Genomic DNA, 23,496 nt, shown 5'->3' with positions numbered 1-23,496 from the left:
GTGAGGTAGAAGGGTCCCAGAGCTCAGACTGCAACCTGACCACGAACCTCCACACCGCAATTGAACAGTCCTGCCATGTGAGCTGCGGGCCAACTGTGATTGTCTAATTGCAGCATAGACATACCCTAAGTGTGACTGCTGAATAGCATATACAAAGCAAGTTTTCAAAAACAATGGTGCAAGTAGGAAGGAGGAAAAACAAGCTACTGGAACAAAACCAAGGTCCATCTCCAAATTCATAACCCAAGAATAATCCTGTCCACACATCAATAATTTTGTTTTTAAATGTTATCTTTATCCCAGACTGCTCTCGCCTTCCCACAGTGAACCAAAATGTACAACTCGAGAGAGAAATACATATTCCAGGGCTAGAGAAAATAAACATTTACACAATGAATTTAACACTTGTGAAAGGTGAACAGCCAGTTCTGCAAAACTTATTCTGCATGTAAACAGAGCAGGTACTGTATAGACAGTTGAAGTATAAAGTTGATCACGCCATCCAACCAATATGCTGCAACCTGAACAAGACAGTCTTCCTCTAAAGATGAGAGACTAGGTGGGTGAGGTCATATGTTTTATTGAACCAGTTTCTGCTGGTGAAAGAGACAAACTTTTGAGTTTACACAGAGCCCAGAACTGAAGAAGAGCTATATGTAAGCTCAAAAGTTTGTCTCTTTTACCAACACAAGCTGGTTATATAAAAGATAAGACCTCACGCATCTTGTCTTTTGAATATCCTGGACCAACATGGCTACAACAACACTCCAAACATCAAAAGATGAGAGGCTAATTCAGTTTCCATGCCTGCTTTAATCTGTGGTCTTTTGTTGCTTTAATGCTCCGTGTGAAACTGTCAATCAAATTCTTTAACATACATTTTTGTGCTCACATATAATACAGTCTTTAATAAACTGAAGTTTTACCTCACTAAACAAAGGCACATGGACAGGTTGTATTCCACCATACAGCCAGGTTTTTGAATTTATTCCACCATAATATGGAGTAGGAATAAGGTACCCATCTAAACCAAAAATGCAAATAAGAGGTAACATTAAACATTCTCATTATCAATTACTTCACTATACATTAACAGACTGACTCTGTTGTTTCCAAGAGATATATATCCAATCTACTCTCACCATCTACTTTGCACATTAAAGTGAATGGCTACTGATACCCAGCATAAAGCAATTCGTTCCATTTGCCGAGTCACTTTCTGTTTTTTTCGTTGCATTTTTAGTTCAATTTCTATTTTGACAATCACTTATGAAGCATGAGTTGAAGGTGACCTGACCCACTGGGTGTTTCTTTAATATCAAAACTGGCATATGACTAGTGTGTTCTTAAATTATCATTTTGTTAATGGTCAACTGTTGCCATCTTTTCTTCAGGTAAATGCTGTAAATCTTAATTACTTTTTCTGTATTATACTCAGCTGCCAGCATCCCCCATGTTATAATGCCCATTTGATCTTTTATACAGTATATAGGTTTTTATACTGCACCATTCACTGTGGTATCCAAGCACAATAGTTGTATATTGTCAGATACAATACAGTCACTTCCTTTTCAAATGGATGTTCTTTCTTTTCCATCTTTTAAGGTAGCTCCTTCCATGCAACTCCCTTATTATTTAAGCTTTTATTTCTGTCATGATGTTCTACATTCAGAACTTTACAACCAGTAGTTTGAAACATACACATGGCCACTGGCTTGACTCCAAGATTTGCATTCCCTCCTCCTTCTCCCCATCCTCATTTAGGTGCTGCAATGAAATAAGTAAATCTTCTTTTCCTTGCATCCTACTTATTCCTACGTACTGCAGTATTTCCAGGGTAGCCTATTCATATCCTTATTTAATTTATATCTATATTTATCATTTGCAGTCAATATTTTCTGTGGTTCATGTAAACAAAGTCTAGAAGTAACGCTTGCCATTTTGATTAATCTGTATACTACCATTGCTTTTAACACTGAAAACTTACATTTCCATACGTTTTCAGAACATTCAGCAACAGTGCTTGTCCCCAAAGTTTACATCTTATAGGTGTCTGAGGGGGTGCTCTCACTATAATAGAGAGGAGGAGGGGGCATGGTGTTCACTGTGAGGGCACTGAGACTCTGGAATTCACTCCCTCCCATTATCCAAAACTGCCCAGATTTGGTGACCTTCCAGGCACGCTGAAAGAGATCTTTGACAGGGATTTTGGAGAGGACTAAGGATATGCTTTCTGTAATAATGAAGCGGTGAAAACGAATCTCTGTAGGTGGCTAGTTGGATTTCTATTGGAATTATTATTTTAATGCTGGTGGGATTTTTGTAATTCATACGTCAGGGCACCTAGAGCCTTGGATAGGTGTCTTTTATCCCTTTTAATATAAATACAATAAATAGCTAGGTTACTGCCACTGTGGATGACATACATTCATTAAACTACAGGTGAATTTCATTTTTTTTGTATATATAATGCTTTCAGATTAAGAACATTTATTTTTAAGCTTACCTCCAGGATCACATAACACAGTTGAAAGGGTAGCAAAGACAGCACAACAGCCACTCATAACAACTATCTGAAACAAGTAAACAACATTATATCAACAGAATTACCAACACCTTTGTGGCTGGTTAGAATGTAATACTTAGAAAACTAAAGAATATGCAAGAATTGGATTTGATAAGAACTTTATTAAAAAGCAACCATTATTGTAAAGCAAGATTGTGATCTTGCAAACTGAGTGTTTTATATAATATCCAAGCTGGTCATGCTTCTACAGTTAAGGTTTTTTAATGCATTTCATTGTAAACCCCAGCTTCACAATTTGTAATATTTTGAAAATAAACTAAAAAAAAAAAAAAGATGGTTTGCACTATTGGTTTAAAAAAAGTCAACAGCCTTCTAAATTGAACCTGCATGCACATCACACACGAGCGGCAACACTGAGACCTAAAGTTGGGTTTAGTGGAAAGATTTATAACCACTATCTGTTGGAAAGTTTTTCCCAAAATGTGCAGTCCTGCAATAATGCCTCCTTTCCAACAGTCCAGAGGCTCAATGGTGGTGTGTGTGAGAAAGAAAGAGGTGAAGATATAGAAAGCTCCTTCTAGCTCCCAGCAGCTGGAGGCAGATTAACTGAGGCCTCAAGAGTGCTACACACCTACTATCCAGAGGTGGATAGAAAAGTCTTGATATATTGTTGCTTACAATATCAGAGCCCAGAAGTAAATGAAGCTTTTAGCAGCCATATCTTGTTACTGTGCATATGCCGCTCCCAGCTGAAGTCAATGAGTCAATAACCGCTGGAAGAATTTTAGTGCTCATTTTGTTATACATAAGTACACAAGCTATTACTCTAAATTTGGAACCTATGCAAATGATTTGGGGAGACATAATTGCTTCCCTCCTACCCAATTCGTAGTCTCCACACACACAGTTTTTCCATGGCAGTAAAGGGGGTGGGAAGAATACAGCCATAACTCCCTAACCCTTTCAGAACCCAACCTGCAGTTTTCCTCCTCATGGGTATAGCTCCTCCCTACAACATAAATCTGGAGCAAGTGGGCCCTAGAACTTCATGGATTTAAGATCAGTGAAGGGTCAAAGAACAACAGCATAAGTTCTTCATACTAAGTGGGTTTGTAACTAGTTTCACGTGTTGTTTGCAATCCAGAACATTTTAAATTTGATAAGACTCCTGGAAATGCTTTTATAATACCTTCTAAAAGATAAGCAAATCTGTACAGAAAATATCTATAGCTAAAAAAAGCAAGATGCAGAGATGAAGCACTCATTTCTTACATGCTCTGGATTCAGTGCTTTTGGAGCTTTGGCATACTCAGTGAGAAATTTGGCAATTTCTTCTCTGAAGCTGAAATGCAAAATTAAAACACTTTGCATTACATAATTCTTCTTACAAAAAGATCAAAATACATAAAATAGGCTTTATCTAGAATAGGACAAATGCATGATACACTTTTACTCTCATGAAAGATGGACAAATTTTGGTTCCACTAAGTTCAGTTTCTGAAGATGTCTGGCTTGTTACAGGACTTGAGGTCAGTAGGCCAAAACAAACAGGCTGGTGTGAAGGACAACCAGCAACTGTAGCTTCCACAGCCTAGGTTGCTTTGGATAGGCTCTTTCCCACTAAAACTGTCTGGTGCAGAATTTTAATAAATGTGGATCAATTATGACAGGGGAAGCCAAACTGTGGCTCATGAGCCTCATGTGGCTCTTTTACAGTTAAAGTTCATCTTAAGCACCCTTCTTCCTGCCGCAAAAAACTGCCCCACAGTTCCCTATGCCCAGCACCCCCTCGCCTACCCAGAGACCCCTCCACAGAGCGGGGCCAGGAGTTGAGCCATGGGCATGGGGCCAGGCAGCTAGGAGTGGAGCACTGGGCACAAGCTAGCAACCAGGACCAGAGGAACCGGGCAAAGAGCAGAGTCCCACCTAAAACCTGGGGGTGCTGCAGCATTCCCACAAACCCCTAGTTTCCAGCACCTCACTCCCTCACTGCCGAGAATTCCCCCCCCACACACACACAACCTGCCCAGACACCCACTCTCCCGCCCCCTGCAGTACTCGCCAGCCCCCTGCTGGCAGAAGCGCTCCTGCAGGCTGCCTTATGCTCTCGCACCCTCAGCCAGCCCCGCCCCCTGCCAGACCAGAGCAGCAAATTTTGAATTCTTATAGCACACATCTGGGCTGCAGCTCTGTGCTAATTGGGCTGCATGTGGTCACAGGTTGAGAACTGCTGGTCTCGGGGCTTCAGCCCTGCAGTGGTTCAGGGCTTCAGCAGGAGGGGGGTGCCTGCCATAGGGCTGAAACACCAAGACCTCCCTCCCTACAGGGCAGAAAGCCCTAGCCCCATCACCTTGCTGCAGGGCTGAAGCCCTGAACCCCAAGCAGGCACACTGGGCTCTTGAACTTTTGAAGATTATTGTATGTGGCTTGGAGGGTCAGTATGTTTGGCCACCCCAGAACTATGATAACTGTATGAAAAAATTGACAGGTTTCAGAGGAACAGCCGTGTTAGTCTGTATTCGCAAAAAGAAAAGGAGTACTTGTGGCACCTTAGAGACTAACCAATTTATTTGAGCATGAGCTTTCGTGAGCCACAGCTCACTTCATCAGATGTGTACCGTGGAAACTGCAGCAGACTTTATATACACACAGAGAATATGAAACAATACCTCCTCCCACCCCACTGTCCTGCTGGGGTGGGAGGAGGTATTGTTTCATATTCTCTGTGTGTATATAAAGTCTGCTGCAGTTTCCACGGTACACATCTGATGAAGTGAGCTGTGGCTCACGAAAGCTCATGCTCAAATAAATTGGTTAGTCTCTAAGGTGCCACAAGTACTCCTTTTCTTTTTGTATGAAAAAATAACTAGAAAAAGCAGATGCATCTTTGCACCCACTCCACTGTTGGGACCTGTTTTTGGAAGGAACCCAAGAACTGGTGCAACAAAAATCAGTGAAATCTGAGTAAATCAAGATTATATTCTCAGGCGGACCCCACCTAAGTCAATGGCAAAATTCCCATTGATATTTACAGGATCAGCATTCACCCTGATTCTGTCTCTGAAGAACACAGAGTTATAGCTTAACTGTTCACTGCCAGAGTTTGCCTGTGAGAATTACTGCTACTAGCTGTGAAAGGACCTCCACAGCATTCTCCCCTGCCTATATGCAAGGTGTCATGCTTTTTTGGGGGAGAGGCGGTAGGGTAAAGGTCAGAGGAGCTGGAAAAAAACCAGGAAAGTAACTCTTGAAAACCAACAGAAAACAGAAAAACATCTTCAGAGCAAGCAGCTAATATTAAACTGGGTATAAACCCCTGGGTTTGTAGATTAAATGAAACCACACCAAATTTTGAAAAAGAGACAATATTTTAATGACTTCATACCTTTCAATGCCTTGTGTATCAGAATATTGCAAAAGTTGAGGTTCCAGATAGTTCATGTCAGGTCTTGTGAGCTGTTAACATAAAAAAACAGAAAGACGTAAACATACTGTAGAAAAACGTATTCTTACCTATGAGTTTGTGTTCTACTGAACCACATGACAATCTATGTAGTTACATAATACCATTCTGTAACAATGGGGAGATGGAAAATCTTAATATTCCAGAGTTACATCCATCTTCCCAGTTTAAACTTCCATCTCTTTATTTGTAAGATGCTCATCAGCAGTTTCTTCAGATCAGCAAAAAGTTATTTATGGATTGTTCTGTCCTGGTTAAATCCAACACATTGCTGCGTGAAAATATACTAGTACTAATCTCAGAGATTCTATAATTACTGTTTGAATACACACCAAAATCTCCACCATTTTCTTTTAATATTTACAGGAGGTGCAGCATTCTTTTAAAAATGAAAGGTCAATTGTGTTTAATTACCTTCTCAGCAGTGTTCCCTATAATTTTTCCCACACATGTGCAGAATGAATTTTGTTATGTGCACCAATATGGAGGTGATGTGTGACACATCACTTTCATATTGGTGCACATAACAAAATTCATGTGGTGGGGGTGGGGCTGAGGGGTTTGGAGTTTGGGAGGGTGCTCAGGGCTGGGGCAGAGGGTTGGGGTGAGGGGTATGAGGGATCCAGCTGGGGGTGCGGGCTCTGGGGTGGGTTGGGGATGAGGGGCTCAGGGCTGGGGGAGAGGGTTTGGGGCAAATAGGGTGAGGGTTCTGGCTGGGGGTGCGGGCTCTGGGGTGGGGCCAGGAATGAGAGGTTTGGAGTGCAGGAGGGTGCTCCGGGGCTAAGGCGGGGAGAGAGGACTCCACCCAGCTCTCTCTTCCCTCTGCAGCACCTGGGCTGGGGCCATGTGATAGGCGCCCCACCCCCAGCCAATCCAGGCCGGGGCTTGCTTCAGGCCGCCCCTCCCCAAGCTGCGACAGGTTTGGGGCTGAGTTGGGGCTGGGGGAGGGGCGCCCCCATAGGTGTCGACTCCGTGGGTGCTCCAAGGCTGGAGCTCCCACACAGAAAAATTAGCAGGTGCTGTTCAGCAGCACACACCAGCAGCCAAGCTCCCCACTTCCTCCCAGCGCCTCCCGCCTGCTGGTGGCCCTGCAGACCAGCTACTCCCCCTCCCTCTCAGCGCCTCCTGCCTGCCCTGCTGACCAACATCTCCCCCTTTCTCCCAGTATCTCCCACGTGCTGCGAACAGCTGTTTCGCAGTGCGTAGGAACCTTCGGGAGAGAGGAGGAGGAGCAGGGAGGGGGTGCGCTTGGGGGAGGAGGTGGGGAACAGCGGGATGGGAGCAGAGCGGGAAGAGTTGTGGTGGGCGGGGACTTGGGGGAAGGGATGGAGTGGAGGCGGGGTCTGGGTGGAGTCAAGCACCCCCGAGCTAAAGGGGAAGTCGGCACCTATGGTGCATAACTTAGCTTCTCAGTTGGTTGGGAAGGAGACAATAATTTTACCTGGTACAGTTAAGAAATAGCCGAAGCAACTGGGTTAGATTTTTGTATTTTAAAATGTGAATCTAGTCTGAAAAGTGACTAATAAAGACAATGTGCAGTTCCATATTTACTGGGTCAACTACGTATAGCTAAAATTTGCACAGATTTCATGTTATTAAAAAAATATTTCCTCTCCCAAATGGTCAGGCCTGCCAACACACCTTGAGATCTACAAATCAAGCACTGACATCAGTAATAAAGATTCTGCAGAACAAATTGCATCCGTGCAATTTCAGTGACTTTTAGTATGGGTGAACAAGTCTAAATGAAAGCACAAGCTGGCACTACAATTGAAAATTAATTTTGCTGCTGTGTGACCCAAAATAAAATCTAGTTTATTTTTCCATAGCTGTGCTAGCTAAGCAGGGCTAACAAACTTTTTTTTAAAAGTTACTTTCTCACTTAAAAAGGTGCCATTTTTATATTATCATTTTTCAGATAATAAAAATTGCCTTTATGCAGCACTGCAGCCTGAAATCTGGACTGGTATACAGAAAATTACTTACTTTTTAAAAATAGTTTTGCTTAAAATCAATACATAATTCCAACATAAAGAATGTTTTCCATTCTAGGTAAGAGTTTTGGCTCCCCCAGGAGAGAATCAAACCACATGATAGAGTACTCAGTAATTTCTCTCATAAAAAAAAATAATCTCCAAACAATTTTTTTTTGGATTAAATGAGAAGAGTACTTTAAATTATTTCTATCTAAACATAAATGAACACTTTGGATTGAACATTTTTTAAAAATCTGAATGATGTTGCTTAGGCAAATTTAAAAGAAAATGGTTTTGGCCCTCAGCCAGAGCCACACTTTTCATTGTTATATTACTTTGCTAAGTGTATCTGACTATACAAATATTAAGTATATAGCATGGTTTTTTAAAAAAGTTGTTTATCATAATGCTATCGATTAGCTAGAGATAATTAAAGGCATTATTTATTCTGTTCTAAATTATTCATCTGTAAAACACCACACCATTATTAAAATTCAACTGACAGCTGCAATACCATTCTATAGGTCAAAATCCATAATTCCAAATTATTCATATCCACTTACTCTTTCCTGTATTAAATCATAGCAAAGTTTGTTCTCGCTTGTTCCCAAATTCAAAATGCCCTGAAAGAAAATGACAGGTATTAAACAACTGAGGTTATCTAAAAATAATCCAGTTTGGATTCCCTTTGTCTTTATAGGAAGGGCCTGAAACATTTACTACCATATCTCCAACTCAGTGGCCCAAACCTGTTAGCCAGAGTCCAGTATGAAAGATTGCCAGAGTTGAGAATAACTGTGACAGGCTATTTTATCATAAGCCTTGGGATATTTGGTGCTTTTCTTAAAGCCTCAACTCCTGAAGCCAGGTGATTATGTGAGAATCTCAGTTTCATTTAAAATTAAACTAAGTTTCTAGTTCTCCTAGTTGTGGAGAAAAGCTTGAAAATGTTACTCATAAAGGCTCAAAAACTAGGAAGCAAATAAAGAGAACCCTACATTTTATTTTTTAAGCTCTCATGATTTTTAAGTTAACATTCTGTTTTTGATTGTTTGCGGCTGACAACTGTGCCAATAGCCTGACACAATTCACTCTGCTCTGGACAACAAGAAACCTTGTTTGTATCAGAAAAACCACTAGCCTCTGGAAATGGAATCAAAGGAGCTGGAATTGTTTGCTGGCATCCATCTGTGCGCTAGCAAATGAATGCTCTCACAATATAGAACACTGATTATTCCTAATCCTGTCGGAATATAACACCAAACAATACATAACATTGGTTGCTGGGGCAGGGAAGTGGTCTCAATATGCAACGGTGCAGCAGACACGCTCATGTTCTTCTGACACGATGCAAACAGAGAGGGAGCAGAGGGAAAGGCAGGAGCAGCAGCAGCAGCACCTCCTTGTTAGGGTGATTTCGGGGCAGCGAATAACGTCATCATAGTATTACTGGCACAAACCAGTTTGAACCACCGTGCCCAGACTGGCTCAGCCGCACCATCCACAGCGAACAGCAACAACAATGCGTCTCGCTCTCCCCCTCCCTCCCGCCTTGCGTCTGTACTCCTAGTCACCCTGCAGCAGCCCAGTTCACAGAGGGCCGTTTTAAAGCCCGGCTTTAGGAATCGCGAGGAACCCTACACACAGTGCTTAATTTGTAACGAAACAGGTGCCAGGGCTCAAATATTATTTTTTCCCTTTCAGAACGGACGTGGCAAGCCCCGAGGTGCCGGGACTATGAACTACCAACCCTAGCGGGTCCAGGGCTCAGCCTGGCACAGATTAAGCACCGACCTCCCCGGCCCCGCTCAACCACCACAGGTGGCCGGGAAGGAGGCTCCAGCGCTTAGGCTGCCAACCTGGGACCCTGGTGCCCTGTGTTCAATGCCCTGCTCCTTGGGCAAGTCACTCCCTCTCCCCCGCAACCCCCCCAGCGGTGTGAACATAGCCGGGGTGCCTCGGTTCCCGGTGTGGGCAAGGGGGATAAGGGAACTGCAGCCTCACAGGGGGGGCATACAACCCTGCGCGGGGCTCTGATATCGGGGCGACGGGGGCCCTGTCAGCAGCTCCCATGGATGGCTCGCCCCCTGCCTGCTTCCCCAGCCACCGCCTAACGACCCCTGCCGTCTGCCGGCACCGGCTCCAGGGAGGGAACGCTCTTCCGCAGCGCCCATCCCCGTGTCGCGGGCCCCTTCGCCCTCTCCCCGCTCGGAGGGACGGACGCCCCCAAACCTGCGGGACTCCTCAGTCTCCCCCCGCCGGAAGCGGGGCTGTGCCCGGCCGGCTCCCCTCACCCGCGGGTTGCGGTCCCGGTCGAAGGGGTCCGCGATGTACAAGTCGAAGCCTTTGTCCAGCAGGCCCCGGGCGCCGCTGGCGATGCGGGAGCCCCGGGCGGAGAGAGCCGCTGCCCGACCATCGCCGCCTGCGCTGCCGCTGCTCATCCTGCGCCCACAGCGGCCCTTGCCGGCGTCCAGACAAAGGAAGAAGGGACAGAGGCGGCGGGAAGGCGGCGCCTTTCAGGCCGGGATGCTGAGAGGGACAAGCCGCCCCGCCCCGTCAGCTGGAGCCGCCCCCAGTCCTCACAGCGCCCGGCCCAGGGTGCCCTGAGGTGAGGACCGCCCCTCGCAGTCTCCCGCCCTGACTTCGGCTTTCCGGAAGCTGCAGGCCAGAGCCCCCTAGGGCCCTCCCGCGGCCCGGCCCTGGGCTAGCTGAGGAGACGCTGAGCATCGCCGGGTGCCAGGGCCTGTCCCCGAGCCCCTCCCGCGCCGTCGGGACACGGAAGGCCGCAGACCCCCTGGCACAGTCCCTCTCCTCCGGCGGGCCCACCCAGATGGCCGCGTCCTGAGGTGGTCCCGTACGTGCGTCAAGCCCAGATGGTGCTGGGGCAAAACGCAGGGGGTTGGTTCTAAGCTGGTATGTTAGGAGATTAAATACAGGCGTTGGAATTGCCTTTTAATGAACTTCGCAGCATTATAAGTATTTCACAGGGACAGGAAATGTGCTTTCCGCCTTACAGTGCAGCTAGGGAGACGTTCGCCCCACAATGTGCATGAGAAGAGAGTTGTCACTTTGGATGGGCTATTACCAGCAGGAGAGTGAGTTTGTGTGTAGGGGGGTGGAGGGTGAGAAAACCTGGATTTGTGCTGGAAATGGCCCAACTTGATGATCACTTTAGATAAGCTATTACCAGCAGGACAGTGGGGTGGGAGGAGGTATTGTTTCATGATCTCTGTGTGTATATAATATCTGCTGCAGTTTCCACGGTATGCATCCGATGAAGTGAGCTGTAGCTCACGAAAGCTCATGCTCAAATAAATTGGTTAGTCTCTAAGGTGCCACAAGTACTCCTTTTCTTTTTGCGAATACAGACTAACACGGCTGTTACTCTGTTCCCAGGTTAAGGGGCTTATGTTATTTACATACCATTGGGCACCTGTTAAATCCCTTCTTTTTCGCCTGAAATTGTGGAGGCGTTCGAGGGAAGGTTCCTAGCACTCGGAATTGTGGGAAGAGTCGGGCGGGATAACAGATTCCTGACCAATTAGCTGGTAGTGCGGTATAAGCCTTGGTCCCACACACCCAGTGATGGCCTATTAAGGCCAGGAAGGGTCGGTTGCACCCATTTGTCATATAGGTGTTTGCAAAGGAGGAGTAGTATCCCCCAAAGGGTACAGGATAATTCTCCTTACAAGGAGTGATGTTATTTGCATGACATTGAAAGACTGTATTGTTTTCACTAAGGTTACTGTAGGGGGAACATGAGATTGATTTCTCTGTTTGGTCCCAGGTTGAGAAAAAATTCATATCTCCATATCCGGCCCACCACTTTTTAGTTTTGTTTGAATAATCCCATACAACATTGACCACAATATGCTGAAGGCAACGGCTTTTCCCCAGATCCAGCCCTGTCCCCCCATTACACACCCAACACCAATGACCTTTTCCCTCCACCACACTTATCCATTTAGATACATTTATTCCCACCGCTTCCCAAGTGTCATTGCTGTTCCATATTTTGTTAAACGGACGAGGCCCTCCAGTGAGGTCTGGGAGCTTGAGTGCGATAGCCAGCACAGGAACACCAGTTTGAGAGTGGGCTGGGATGTGGCTGCAGACCCAGCAATTAGAAATATTAAGGGTCTGAGCTATCCACACCTGCTGCTGGATGAAAGAATTGTCATTGTGGTCTCCCCAGACCGTAAGATACCAGCAGCCGAGGAACAGCATCTGCTTCTGGCAACCCTTACCTTATTGTAAGGTATTGCAGACTATTCCTCTACGTCTTCTTCTGGAGTCAAAATTGACTCTGCGTTGTCCTGAGGTGATGATTGATTCTCTGGGGATGATGCCTTCTTACACTGTGAAGCATGTATGCATGCTGCAATGCCAGATAGTCTAACAGCCGTCTGTGTAGTAAGCAGTACCTGATGAGGACCCTTCCACTGGGGCTCCAAGGCGTGCTTTCGATGACGGTGCTGTACATAGACCCAATCCCAATCCCAACCTGGCTCGAGGTTGTGGCAAACATCGGAGGTGGGTTCCGTGGGCCAGGCGACTCGAACCTGTGAATGGAAGTGACTTACAGCTTGCATTAGTCCCTTGCAATACTGAAGGAGCACACTGTGAGTCAAGTTCAAATCTGAAACGGGAGTAATGGTAGTCATAGCTCGCATAGGGCGTCCCATAACAATTTCAAAGGGACTTAATTTATGCCTTTGGGATGGAGTGGATCTCATGTCCATAAGGGCTAATGGTAAGGCTACTGGCCAGCTTAATCCTGTACAGTCACAAATTTTAGCAAGCTTATTCTTAAGTACACCATTTCGTCTTTCAACTGCACCTGCACTCTGTGGGTGGTAGGGACAGTGCAACAGGTGTTTGATACGCACTATATGGTCCAGGTGTTGAACAAGTTGTCCAGTAAAATGTGTACCCCGATCACTGGACAGAGTAGCAGGAATTCCCTTGGCAGGCATAATATGATTTAACAGACATTTGGCAACAGAGAGTGAGTCAGCCTTGCGACAAGGAAAGGCTTCAATCCAACCGGAGAATAAACATACCATAACCAATATAAATTCATATTGTTGACACTTAGGCATTTGTGCAAGAACGGTGCTTGAGGCAGGCCCTGGAACCCCTGGGCTGCTTTTACAGGTTTACCAATATTATGGCTTTGGCAAATGGTACAGGCTGCACAGTGGCGGGCTGCAAAAGAGCTAAAATGGGGGGGGCCCACCATCCTGTCTTAGTTACAGCAGAGACCATCCCCTCCTTTCTGACATGCGAAACACTGTGTAGCAGGGCGGCCAGAGATGGGTAGAGTGAAAAGGGGGCTACAAAGGCGCCAGCAGGCGAGCGCCAAAAGGAATCAGGATGTAGAGAGCAACCTTGGGCAACCCAGGATTCTTTCTCGGTTTCTGGCGCAGAGTCTTGGAGCAGGGTGAGGTCAGTGAGGGACCAGGAGGGTAAGAGGAGAGCAGAGAACAAGGGAATCAGACATTTCGACTAGGCGAGCTGCAGCAGCCACAGTACGCAGGCAGCGGGGTAAGCCTTGGGCAACAGGGTCTAAAGTGGCAGAGAAATAAGCCACTGGGCGGTTCTTTTCTCCGTGCATCTGAGTGAGAACTCCAAGTGCATACCCAGATTGTTCGTGGCAGAAAAGGGTAAAAGGCTTAGAATAGTCAGGCAGCCCTAAGGCAGGGGCAGAAGCCAAACCCTGTTTGAGGGAAACAAAGGCAGAATTGGCCTCAGGGGGCCACGGCATGGGGTCAGGCACAGAGAATCGAGTGAGTTCCTGGAGAGGATTTGCAAGGGAGGCATATTGGGGAATCCATTGTCTGCAAAATCCAGCCATGCCTACAAACTTCCGGACCTGGCGTGGGGAGCGGGGTCAGGGAAAGCTAAGGATAGCTTGGACGCGGGTGGGAGAAAGTGCACAGGAACCCTGGGAGAGGAGAAGGCCAAGGTATGTGACAGAAGCTTGACAGAATTGTAGTTTAGAGCGAGAAGCTAGGGCAGTAAGGAGCTAGGGCAGTAAGGAGCACTAAAGAGTCAGTTTCAGAGGCAGACAATGAAGGGGAACAGAGGAGTAGATCATCTACATATTGGACTAGTGTGGACCTGGACGGGAAAACAAGGTCAGCAAGGTCTCGGGCTAATGCTTGGGAAAAATATGACGGGCTTTCAGTATACGCCTGGGGCAGTGTGGTCCATGTGTACTGTTGCCCCTTGTAAGAAAAGGCAAACAGGAACTGGGAGTCAGGGTGAACCAGGACAGAAAAGAAAGCAGAGCACCAATCATCAACAGTAAAATGAGTTGCATCTGGTGGGACAGAAGCCAGAATCTTTGAGAGAGGCAAGTTTTGATTCTGTCCACCTATGATTTGCCTCTTCCCACCACTCCATGAAACAATCAACCTCTCCTTTTGCCAATTTAGTTTTAGGTTGGCTGAGTTTGTCTTTTAAGACGTCTACTCGGTCTTTGTCCCAAGATCCTAACACTGGCCACTGCATTTTGGGATTCTCCTGAGTTAGCCTTTTGCATTCCCATACACATCTGCCCCCACCCCTCCTCAAGGTCAGCCCTTTGAAGCCATCCCCCACCCATGTCATGAGGTTTTCTGTTCATTAAAACACAACAATGCTAGCAACAAGACAAACACCACAGACAAACAACACAAAACATAGATCCATGATATTCTGAGTTATTCTTCCGCTGGCGCCAGCTTGCTTGTAGAGTCTAAAAACAAAAGAAACAATTTCCACCCCCCTGGGGGGACAGATTATTGCTTAATAATAATACCACTTTCTTTTACAAATTTCCTTGCTAATTGCAGAAAAACAGAAGAATTACCTCCAGGCTGTACTTATTTTGTTCTATAGTCAGGCCGTTCTATAGTCAGGCTAGTGAATTAACCCACTCACTGGTCATTTATGAAATTCATGAGGTGGTGTACCTCAGTTTCCCCTCTTGTGCAACAGACCATGTTTGCAATAGATTCTCTGCTGTACCAAGCTATAAGTTTATTCTCAGGTAATAGCTGAGACACAGCTTCAGATTTTAGCACTATACACACACACAAAATTCTCTTTTGCCTAACATCCCTTGCACTGTGATTACTCTTTTACACAACTGTACCCCGATTACACTTCAATCTTGTACAACTAGACACAACCAGGAGCAGCCAAGTTAAGTTCCAATAGAAACCCCTTACATCCTTTAGTGATTTTGATTACATTACCCAATAGTCAAACAATTTTGATCAGATTCTCTCTCTGCGGGCTGCCTGCAGCAGTCCCTTATAGATCATTTCTGTGGGAAAAGGGCCCATTTTCCCTCAGAATAGCTGTAAAGGCTTCTGGGGACAGAAGCGTAGTGGTGGTAGTAGCCACTCTACCTGACCCCCTTAGCCTAGACCATTTTTCCAGAAATTTACAGGAGTCCGGACTCTTGCTAAAATACATAAACTGAGTCGGCGTTCCTTTAGGGAACTGTCCCGACTTAGACGTCTGGTTACCCATACAGGAGGACTTCACACACCAATCACACAACAAGGAAAGTCGGGTTCGTCAGAACGATGCCCGGTGCAACACACAAAAGGAGCCCACAGGCTACTGCCTCAATCGCCCTTGCTTTCACACCAAGGGTTTTACCCAAGGCGCGGTGCAGCTGCGATTGTGCAGATTTCACTCACGCAGACCGGGGGGACAGGAACCCTTTGGTCAGCCGATCCCCAGACGGAGATGGCGCCCAGACTCAAACACACCACAGGAAGGACAGATAGACACAGAGACAAGATAGGCCTCAGTCCGGACAAAACACAGAAATAATTACCTGACCAGATTCCTGATGTCAGATCCCGGGATCCCTACCAGAACAGAGTGGGAACCAACAGGTTCGATGGCGTAGACTTCACTGTGGTCATGCACCCTTCCGTTCTGGTGGAGGACCGCTCGGGCCAAATGCCCAGGTGCCGGCTTGCCACGGCCGTCCTAAGAACAGTCAGGAGTCACACGGCCCCAGTGAAGACGGTTGCCATCTCGGTGGAACCTCCAAATTGTCAAAGTCAGATTCAGGACTCTCATAATTTGTCAGACCACTCTGTTTACTAGCAAAGCGCTTTGCTAGTGCACTCAGATGTGAGCCCCTCTCTGAGGTTCAAGATAACTTATTTATACAGCTAGCCAAAGCCAATTTAACATAAGAGACAAAAGAAAGAGAAACCGACAAATATACATACATATCTTATTTGCATACTAACGTTTACCAATCTCCTAGCTCAGTAAGAGCTCTAAGTTAATTAGTTTGAGGACCCACTGTCTCACACTCCTTAATGTTTCTCTTCCTGACAACTATATTTCAACAAACCCTTCAAGTAGCATTTCTTTAATGAATTATAATTTCAGTATAATTCATTCTACTTTCACAGTCTTTAAGGTGCCACCAGACTCCTCATAGTCTGTATCCACAAAAACAAACACAACTACGCCTCTGATACATAAAAGTGCATTCTTGTTCGTTGTTATTACCTTAATACATATTCTTCACAACTCAGAGATAGATGAGCCCCAAACTGGGTCTCTTTTACAGCCTGCTGCCATTATAGGTTTTCCCTTTTAGTGAGAGAATGGTATGGTAGATCTGAAATCAATGAAGGCTATACTCAAAGATCTCAAGACTTCTGGAATATGTTGCTCAAACAGTTTCACTTTTGTTTCTACTGTCTGTCCATCCCATCTCACATTTATCTTCAGAGTTCTTCTCCTTATCGAGATCTGTTCCACCCCCAACAATCTTCTATTCACTGAACTTTTTGAAACTTTGCAGGTTTAGAGAGAGGCAAGGGACTGACTCCATGCACACAAATTTGCAGAGGGACAATATGGTTGAGGTCTGTTATTTCTCACCTCTATATATTAATTTATTTATTTAAAACATTTTTGCTGTTAATAAGCATGTTATTTCTGGATACACACATCCACAGTTTGAGAACTGCAAAACTAAGCATCTCTGATGGTATCTTCTAGACTTAGCACTGAGTCCCATTGGGTAGATAAAGATTAACCTAAATAATCTATACAGAAGCCCCTGGAACCATAAGATTGGGTCCCTAATTCATGAACTATTGGAACTCATTTACAAAACTTTTCTTAAACATAACATGAATATATTGTCTCATAGTATAGAATTAGAATTTATAATCCCAATTTCATGATGAGATATCTTTGAGCTATAATGTATCTTAATTAAAACTATCTTTAGATATGTTTTTTCCCTCAAAAAGTGTTTTTATAAAAAAAAATCCAATTTGAATGAAAAAATCCTATTTTTTTTTTTTTTTTTTTTTTACAAAAATCATTGATTTTTATCCACCCTGGACGTAGGTACAGGTATTTCTGTGAGTCTGTCAGTGTGCCTGGGGAGGATGGATACGTGAGGAATGTCACACTGTCATGCCCAGGAGAAAAATTTAATGTGATGGAAGTTACAAGGAGGGTTTACCAGGATTTAAGAAGGCATAGACAGGAATAATTCCCCAAGGGTTCATGGACATTAGAGGGTCACAAGATGTTGGCTTTAAGTTAAAATGTCCAGCAATGTGTTCTGCTGCTAATGTTGGTACTGACTAGGCTGCTGACTTTTGCTTCTCCAGTACCAGTGAGGCGGCTTTGCAGCACTGTCTTTGATTTGTGCTTGTTTCTCTGTTCTGCACAATAGCATACATGTGACAAGGCAAGCTTGGAGTGTTTATCACAGGCAGTGCTGCATGGAGCAAGGGAACAGTAGTAGTAGTATCAAGAGAGCTAGTGTCACTCAGTATGAGACAAGGGGTGCACGCTACTGCATTTAGACTAGTAATTCTCCTGGGAGGCCACAGGATGGAAGACAGACTTTCCATCTGGTTTAAACTACTTCTGTTTTTAAAATTACCTGTTTTTTGCTAAGGAAATTTTCTTCTGTTAACGTTAGAACATCATGTCTTTGATCCATTTTTAATATGCAGATTACTGGAGTGTTTTTTGACTGCTATCCAAATGGGTGTCGGAGAAATTCTGTCCCTGCAGTTGTCTAAGAGTAACTTTTCTGAGCTGTTGGCAGCTAATAAAACCATATTGTGCACCAAAGAGGCTTGTAACTCTCTACTACCCAAACAAGGTCATGTTGTATTAGTTACATATTTTTTACATAGTACTTGGAGGCTACTGTGACTTCCTAGAAGTTCCTTCGGAAATGTTATACAACTGCAGCGTGGGATTAGCGGCTATTAGATAACCACAGCACGGGATGGATCTCTTACACATAGCAGTGCTGTCTGTCCTTGATTAACCTCCAAAAACAGAAGAGAATTTAAAAACAGAAATAGCTTGAATCGACTAAAATCATCTAAAGGTTTCTTGACCAATGCAGAGTGAACATGGGGGAGAAGGTGACATTGGAACTATACTGCAGACAGGAACAAGACCTGCCTTTTATCCATTGTTTGTTGCAAATTTTTGCAGAGACTGGTACTTACTGGTTTAGGTACATGTGTAACAAAACAGCTATTCTGCTGTGATCCACAGAAAATTGATCTCTCACACCAGTTTTTATATATGAAAAATGATTTTTTTTAGAAACAGATCAAGGCAGAAGCATCAGTGGGAGTGCCGCGCCCCCTCCCGCCAGCACCTAAGAGTTAGTTCGGGATATTTTTAGTAAGAGTCATGGACAGGTCAGGGGCCGTGACATTTTGTTTATTTCCCATGAGCTGTCCATGACTTTTACTAAAAATACTTGTGACTAAATCTTAGCCTTACCTATGACTGGTATGCAGTGCCGGAACCAGAGGAATTCTCCCCAGGCTGGCTAAGGGTTTCTTATGTCCCCTGTACACCATAATCATACAGCTGAATAAAACAGTCTGTAGACATGCTTCATTCCATTTGTTAGTTTTTAGTTATTATTGAAGGATCAGTCCTTGGCTGAATGATAGATTTCCGTACTGCTAAGATCATCAATATTCTGTAAAAGAAATAAATTAGAGATTCTAAACCACTCCCAGAATCCACCCTCTCCTAAAATCAGACAGTGTTACTCCGGCAAAGAATTCTATGCAGGATTTGGTTCAATGGCTCTCTTTTTTGGGGGATCATATTGGAAATCTTGTGCTGACTTAACTGAAAAATCCAATGCAAAACACCATTTCCCTAACTATTTTGCTTCCAGGAAGCAAAACAAAACAAAACAATCCCTTGCACTTACCTAACCTTGTCTGTATTTAGCTCTTGTTTCTTCAGATACCCATCAACTACTGAGAAAGAATGGCTGGCAATTGAGAACATTTCAGTTGCAGCTGACAAGACAGATGATAACAGAGGATTGAAATGATAACCTAACTTTTACAGTCAACTTTTACAGTTTATAATAAGCACCCAGAAAAAAAATTGACTTCACGGCTTTATATATCACATCAGGGGCACAGGGTGACATAAGGGATTAGTATTGAGGCACAGACCCTTTCATCTTTAGCTCAGTGGTTCAAATATAGATTAATTATGTCATTATTATCCAGTGACTTTTGGTGGCCTACTTGAAATTAGTGTCATGATCTCAGACTAGTTCTAATGAACACATCACAAACACTACCATCCTAACTGTCATAACTGGCATCCTTGTTCACCATTTTACTTCTACAGAGGGGAACATGAACAAATCTATGCCCCGGTTTTATGTTCATGAGCTGGTGTGGCTCTTGGAGAAAAGTAGAGCAGCTAAGAGATGCTTTAAAAAAATATGGGCTCATTCTTGGGTTGCCTGTGGGTAGTTTCACAACCCACAGCAGCTGAGAATTATTCCTGGCATACCTCATATGCTAGGTTTTGTGAGAAGGCCTGCACAGGGCAGCCTATGACTAAGGCTGCGAGTCTTTCAAAGAGTCATGGAAGTCCCAGATTCTGTGACTTTCCAGGACCTCTGTGACTTCTGTAGCAGCCGGTGCGGCTGACTCCAGGGCCGCCCGAGCAACCTGGTCGGCCAGGGGCCAGCCGAGCCAGCTGCTGCTCGGGCAGCCCCAGGTGGCTGGTCCCGGATGCTGCCCCGGAGCAGTGGTCTGAGAGCAGCAATGGTCTGGGAGCTACAGCAGCGGGGCCTCAGGCCACCCCATGCCCAGAGCAGCTGCAGTGGGGCCCTGCCCCCCCAGCAGTAGCATCAGCAGAGCCCAGGCCGCCCCAACAGCGGCGGGGCTCAGAGTGCCCCCCCTGGAAGCAGTAATGTCCCTCAGAGCGCCCCCCCAGAGCAGAAGCATCAGTGGGAGCACTTCTCCCCTCTCCCCCTAGCACCTAAGATTTAGTGAGGGGTATTTTTAGTAAAAGTCATGGACAGGTCAGGGGCCGTGACTTTTTGTTTATTGCCCATGACTTGTCCATGACTTTTACTAAAAATACTTGCGACTAAATCTTAGCCTTACCTATGACTGGTATGAGTGCCTGAACCAGAGGAATTCTCCCCAGGCTGGCTAAGGGTTTCTTATGTTCCCTGTACACCATAATCATACACCTGAATAAAATAGTCTGTAGACATGCTTCATTCCATCTGTTAGTTTTTAGTTATCATTGAAGGATTAGTGAAGAAGAGATTATCTCATATCTGCTAATTGCTAATAGTGACCTCTGGCTGTATTACCCACAGCCCCAATCAAGGTTCAACTATCTTTACATCTGTTAGTACAGCACATTGGTGGTAACAGTCTACTTGCTCTCTTGCTCAGAGAATTTTTGGGGTGGGGGATGGAGGAGGATAGAGAGGAAGTAAAATACCATTATTATATTTATTAACTTCCTCATTAAAAAGAGTGAGGAGGAAGTAGAGTAGTATGTACTGTTAAGTTTTCATGAAAGCTTTGCAAGCCATGGTATGTAATCATAGTTTCATTCTGCAGAGTGAAAGGGGATCTCAGTGTGGAGCCTGATGCAGACTTGCTTTCATTTTAAGATTGTCAGTACAATATTTGACACTGAAATACAATATGCTATTTAAAAAAAAAAACACACACATACTCTGACTATGAAGGTGACTCCACAGAGCATTTTACTGACAATTTACTATGTTCTGATGCTTATCAATATCCCAGTTCTCCACTTGGTCATCCCTTCAGATTTAGCATTTCAATGCTTTCTCAGATTAGTTAGCTGGAAAATGAAAGCATCTTTTCACTTTTTTAAAATAAATCTATCCTGTCTCTATCTTCTTACTTTAGAAGGTAAACTTAGATTTTGGTTTGTTTTTCATTCTATTCATCTATAGCTGATCTGAAAGAATATATTGGACTACTTACCTACCAATAAACATGCAGAATGTTTCCCCCTTAGACTTATAAAGACCATAACATACATAGCTCAATATATTTGTATATTTCCACTGTTGTTAGTTACTAAAATTTATCCATATAAGTTGTATAAATACCATGCTTCTCCTGAACACAGAATTTTGGTAAATCTACCTTAAGATGCCATTTGGTTTTCATTACAACTATAGATATACAACTGTATAACAGCTGTGAAGAAAACACCATATATATTTGTTGTGAGGAAGAAGACAGCTTGATAAAACCATCAATTCCTTCCAAAAACTGCACAATGATAAGTTCAAAATCTGGACTTCATTGGCAGATAAGCAATTAGACACATTGTAACCAATGTTGTCTCAAAATGTTTAATACCAATTTGTAGGAAGACACATTTTTCCAAAATAAAATGTCAAATAATTTTACAGCACTTAAAATTAATTTCAAAGAAGCCTGTCGTTCAGTCACTGCAGTAATAAACCCATATGAATATAAAACTTATTCTGATCTTATAATTTAAACATCTAACATTTAAAGCTACAATTTAGTGATTACAATCTCATGAAAAATTATTACGCTAAAGTCACTTTTTGTCCTGGTCTGAAAGTTGCTCCATTCTGCCCTTTCCTCTTCTTGGGATGCTGAAAATTCTCATAGCTAAAAACAAAAATAAATAATAGCATATTAGTATAAGATGCCATCATTCTTTTCAAACTGCTCATTAGTTACACATCAATGCCAATGAAGACCAAACCAGGTGTGTGTGACTATGAATAACGCACGAGTTGTACATTTTAGAGAATACCCTCTTTATACAATGTTAGGAACAAACTATGAGTGGTCATAGATTCACATTAATGAAAGATTTCTACCTATAAAGTCCCTTCCAATAATTTTTGCTACAGGATGGGACATTCTTCCTCTGTATTAACAACACTGCAGATATATAAGATTACTAGAACAAAATGTATGTTACACAGAATCCTTAGCTAGATCAACAGATTTCAGTTACTGTAATTCCAAATCCATGTGAATTTCCCATTAGATTGTGAGAGGAAATTCTTATACTCCCAAGCTCTGAAAAGCAGTGACCCTGAGTTTATTCTCTAAGAGATAATCAACTCAGGGATCAAAGTACAGTGTTAGGGCAGCCCACCAAAAGGGTCTGAACTTAACACCTTTTCAACCGGACCCAAAACAAAACAAAAAAGTCCCACAAGACCACCCAACTCCCCCCTCCCAGTTTCAACTTTCTCAGGTCACTATGAAATTAGGTCTAACTTAGCAATGATATCCATGTCAATGGATGCAAATATAGTAAATGCAGATTAAAACATTAAAAATTGTTATAGAACTTCTGCCTCAGATTAACTGCTCCTTTTCTCTCTGTATTTTTCCTCATTTTTAAAAAGTTATTAAACTCAAAAGAACAAAAAATGTAGAGACAAAAATACCACCTCCCAAACCAAAACACCTGACTTACTTGCTGTAACAAGCAGCTGAAACCACTGCTTGTCTGGTATAGATGCAGGATGATTCTAAAATATTTAAAATACTACTTGCGTATTCTGAAACATTAGAATTCAATTGCATGTTAAATTATTTAAGGTTTTACTTTGCAAACAAAAATATGAATACAACTAAAAATGTGAATGTTTTATACTTTCATGAGCAAAGAAATTTAACATTTTGCTCATGTAACACGTGATCTCAGGGATCCAAGAATCTCTTGGTGCTATAGAAAGCAATATAGTTATACATAATGTAGCTGTAACTTGGAATCTAATTGAGAAAACTGAGTTATAACATGGAGCTTCTGAAATATACTGAAGCATGTTCTATTCGTATGAAAAAGATAGATTAAGTTAATTGAAGATTTTTTTATTATTCTTGTAGCTACTGTAGATAGTACTTACAGTAGAAACTGGGTCTGACCCAAAGCCCATTGATAGAAATGGGATTGTTTCCATCATCTTCAGTGGTCTTTGGATCAGGTGCATAATTACCTTCATTTTCTAAGGGTCAGTTGTCCCCTTCAGGTAAATAGGTAACTTCCTTTATCGATAGTGGGATTTATGTAGACAATTATGTAGCTGAAGTAAGAATGATCCACTAGCATGCATTATTGGTATCAACCATAAGATAAAATAGTCTAAATAATGGAATAGCTAAATCTAAGCAAGTTAATATCTAGATGCAATCAAA

The 23,496-nt window shown here is 43.6% G+C and overlaps 2 protein-coding genes across 5 annotated transcripts in view; both read right to left on the bottom strand.

Moving 5' to 3' along the window:
* Positions 1-12,451, bottom strand: part of LOC125631430 (1-aminocyclopropane-1-carboxylate synthase-like protein 1) — a 36,756-nt gene extending 24,305 nt beyond the window's left edge. Inside the window, exons 1-6 of one of the 3 annotated variants that reach the window (XM_075125862.1) lie at positions 12,214-12,451; positions 8,530-8,589; positions 5,913-5,983; positions 3,800-3,869; positions 2,507-2,573; positions 927-1,024 (exon numbers count right to left, since the gene is read on the bottom strand). In XM_075125862.1, the coding sequence (XP_074981963.1) occupies positions 927-1,024; positions 2,507-2,573; positions 3,800-3,869; positions 5,913-5,968 (291 nt within the window). In that variant the 5' untranslated portion in view covers positions 5,969-5,983; positions 8,530-8,589; positions 12,214-12,451. Of the gene's footprint in view, positions 1-926; positions 1,025-2,506; positions 2,574-3,799; positions 3,870-5,912; positions 5,984-8,529; positions 8,590-10,260; positions 10,877-12,213 lie in introns of those variants that run through there. The other 2 variants (XM_075125861.1, XM_048838139.2) reach the window with 2 other exon arrangements.
* An 8,561-nt stretch (positions 12,452-21,012) lies between these two features.
* The window catches only part of PEX1 (peroxisomal biogenesis factor 1), a 51,648-nt gene continuing 49,164 nt past the window's right edge, over positions 21,013-23,496 (bottom strand). For both annotated transcript variants that reach the window (XM_048838136.2, XM_048838137.2), the window contains exon 24: positions 21,013-21,948. In XM_048838136.2, the coding sequence (XP_048694093.2) occupies positions 21,864-21,948 (85 nt within the window). In that variant the 3' untranslated portion in view covers positions 21,013-21,863. The remainder of the gene's footprint in view (positions 21,949-23,496) is intronic.

The sequence above is a fragment of the Caretta caretta genome, chromosome 2, assembly GCF_965140235.1.
Source record: "Caretta caretta isolate rCarCar2 chromosome 2, rCarCar1.hap1, whole genome shotgun sequence".
Taxonomy (NCBI): Eukaryota; Metazoa; Chordata; order Testudines; family Cheloniidae; genus Caretta; species Caretta caretta.
The sequence above is the reverse complement of the archived record's forward strand: the minus strand, read 5'-3'. Positions and strand labels throughout refer to the sequence as shown.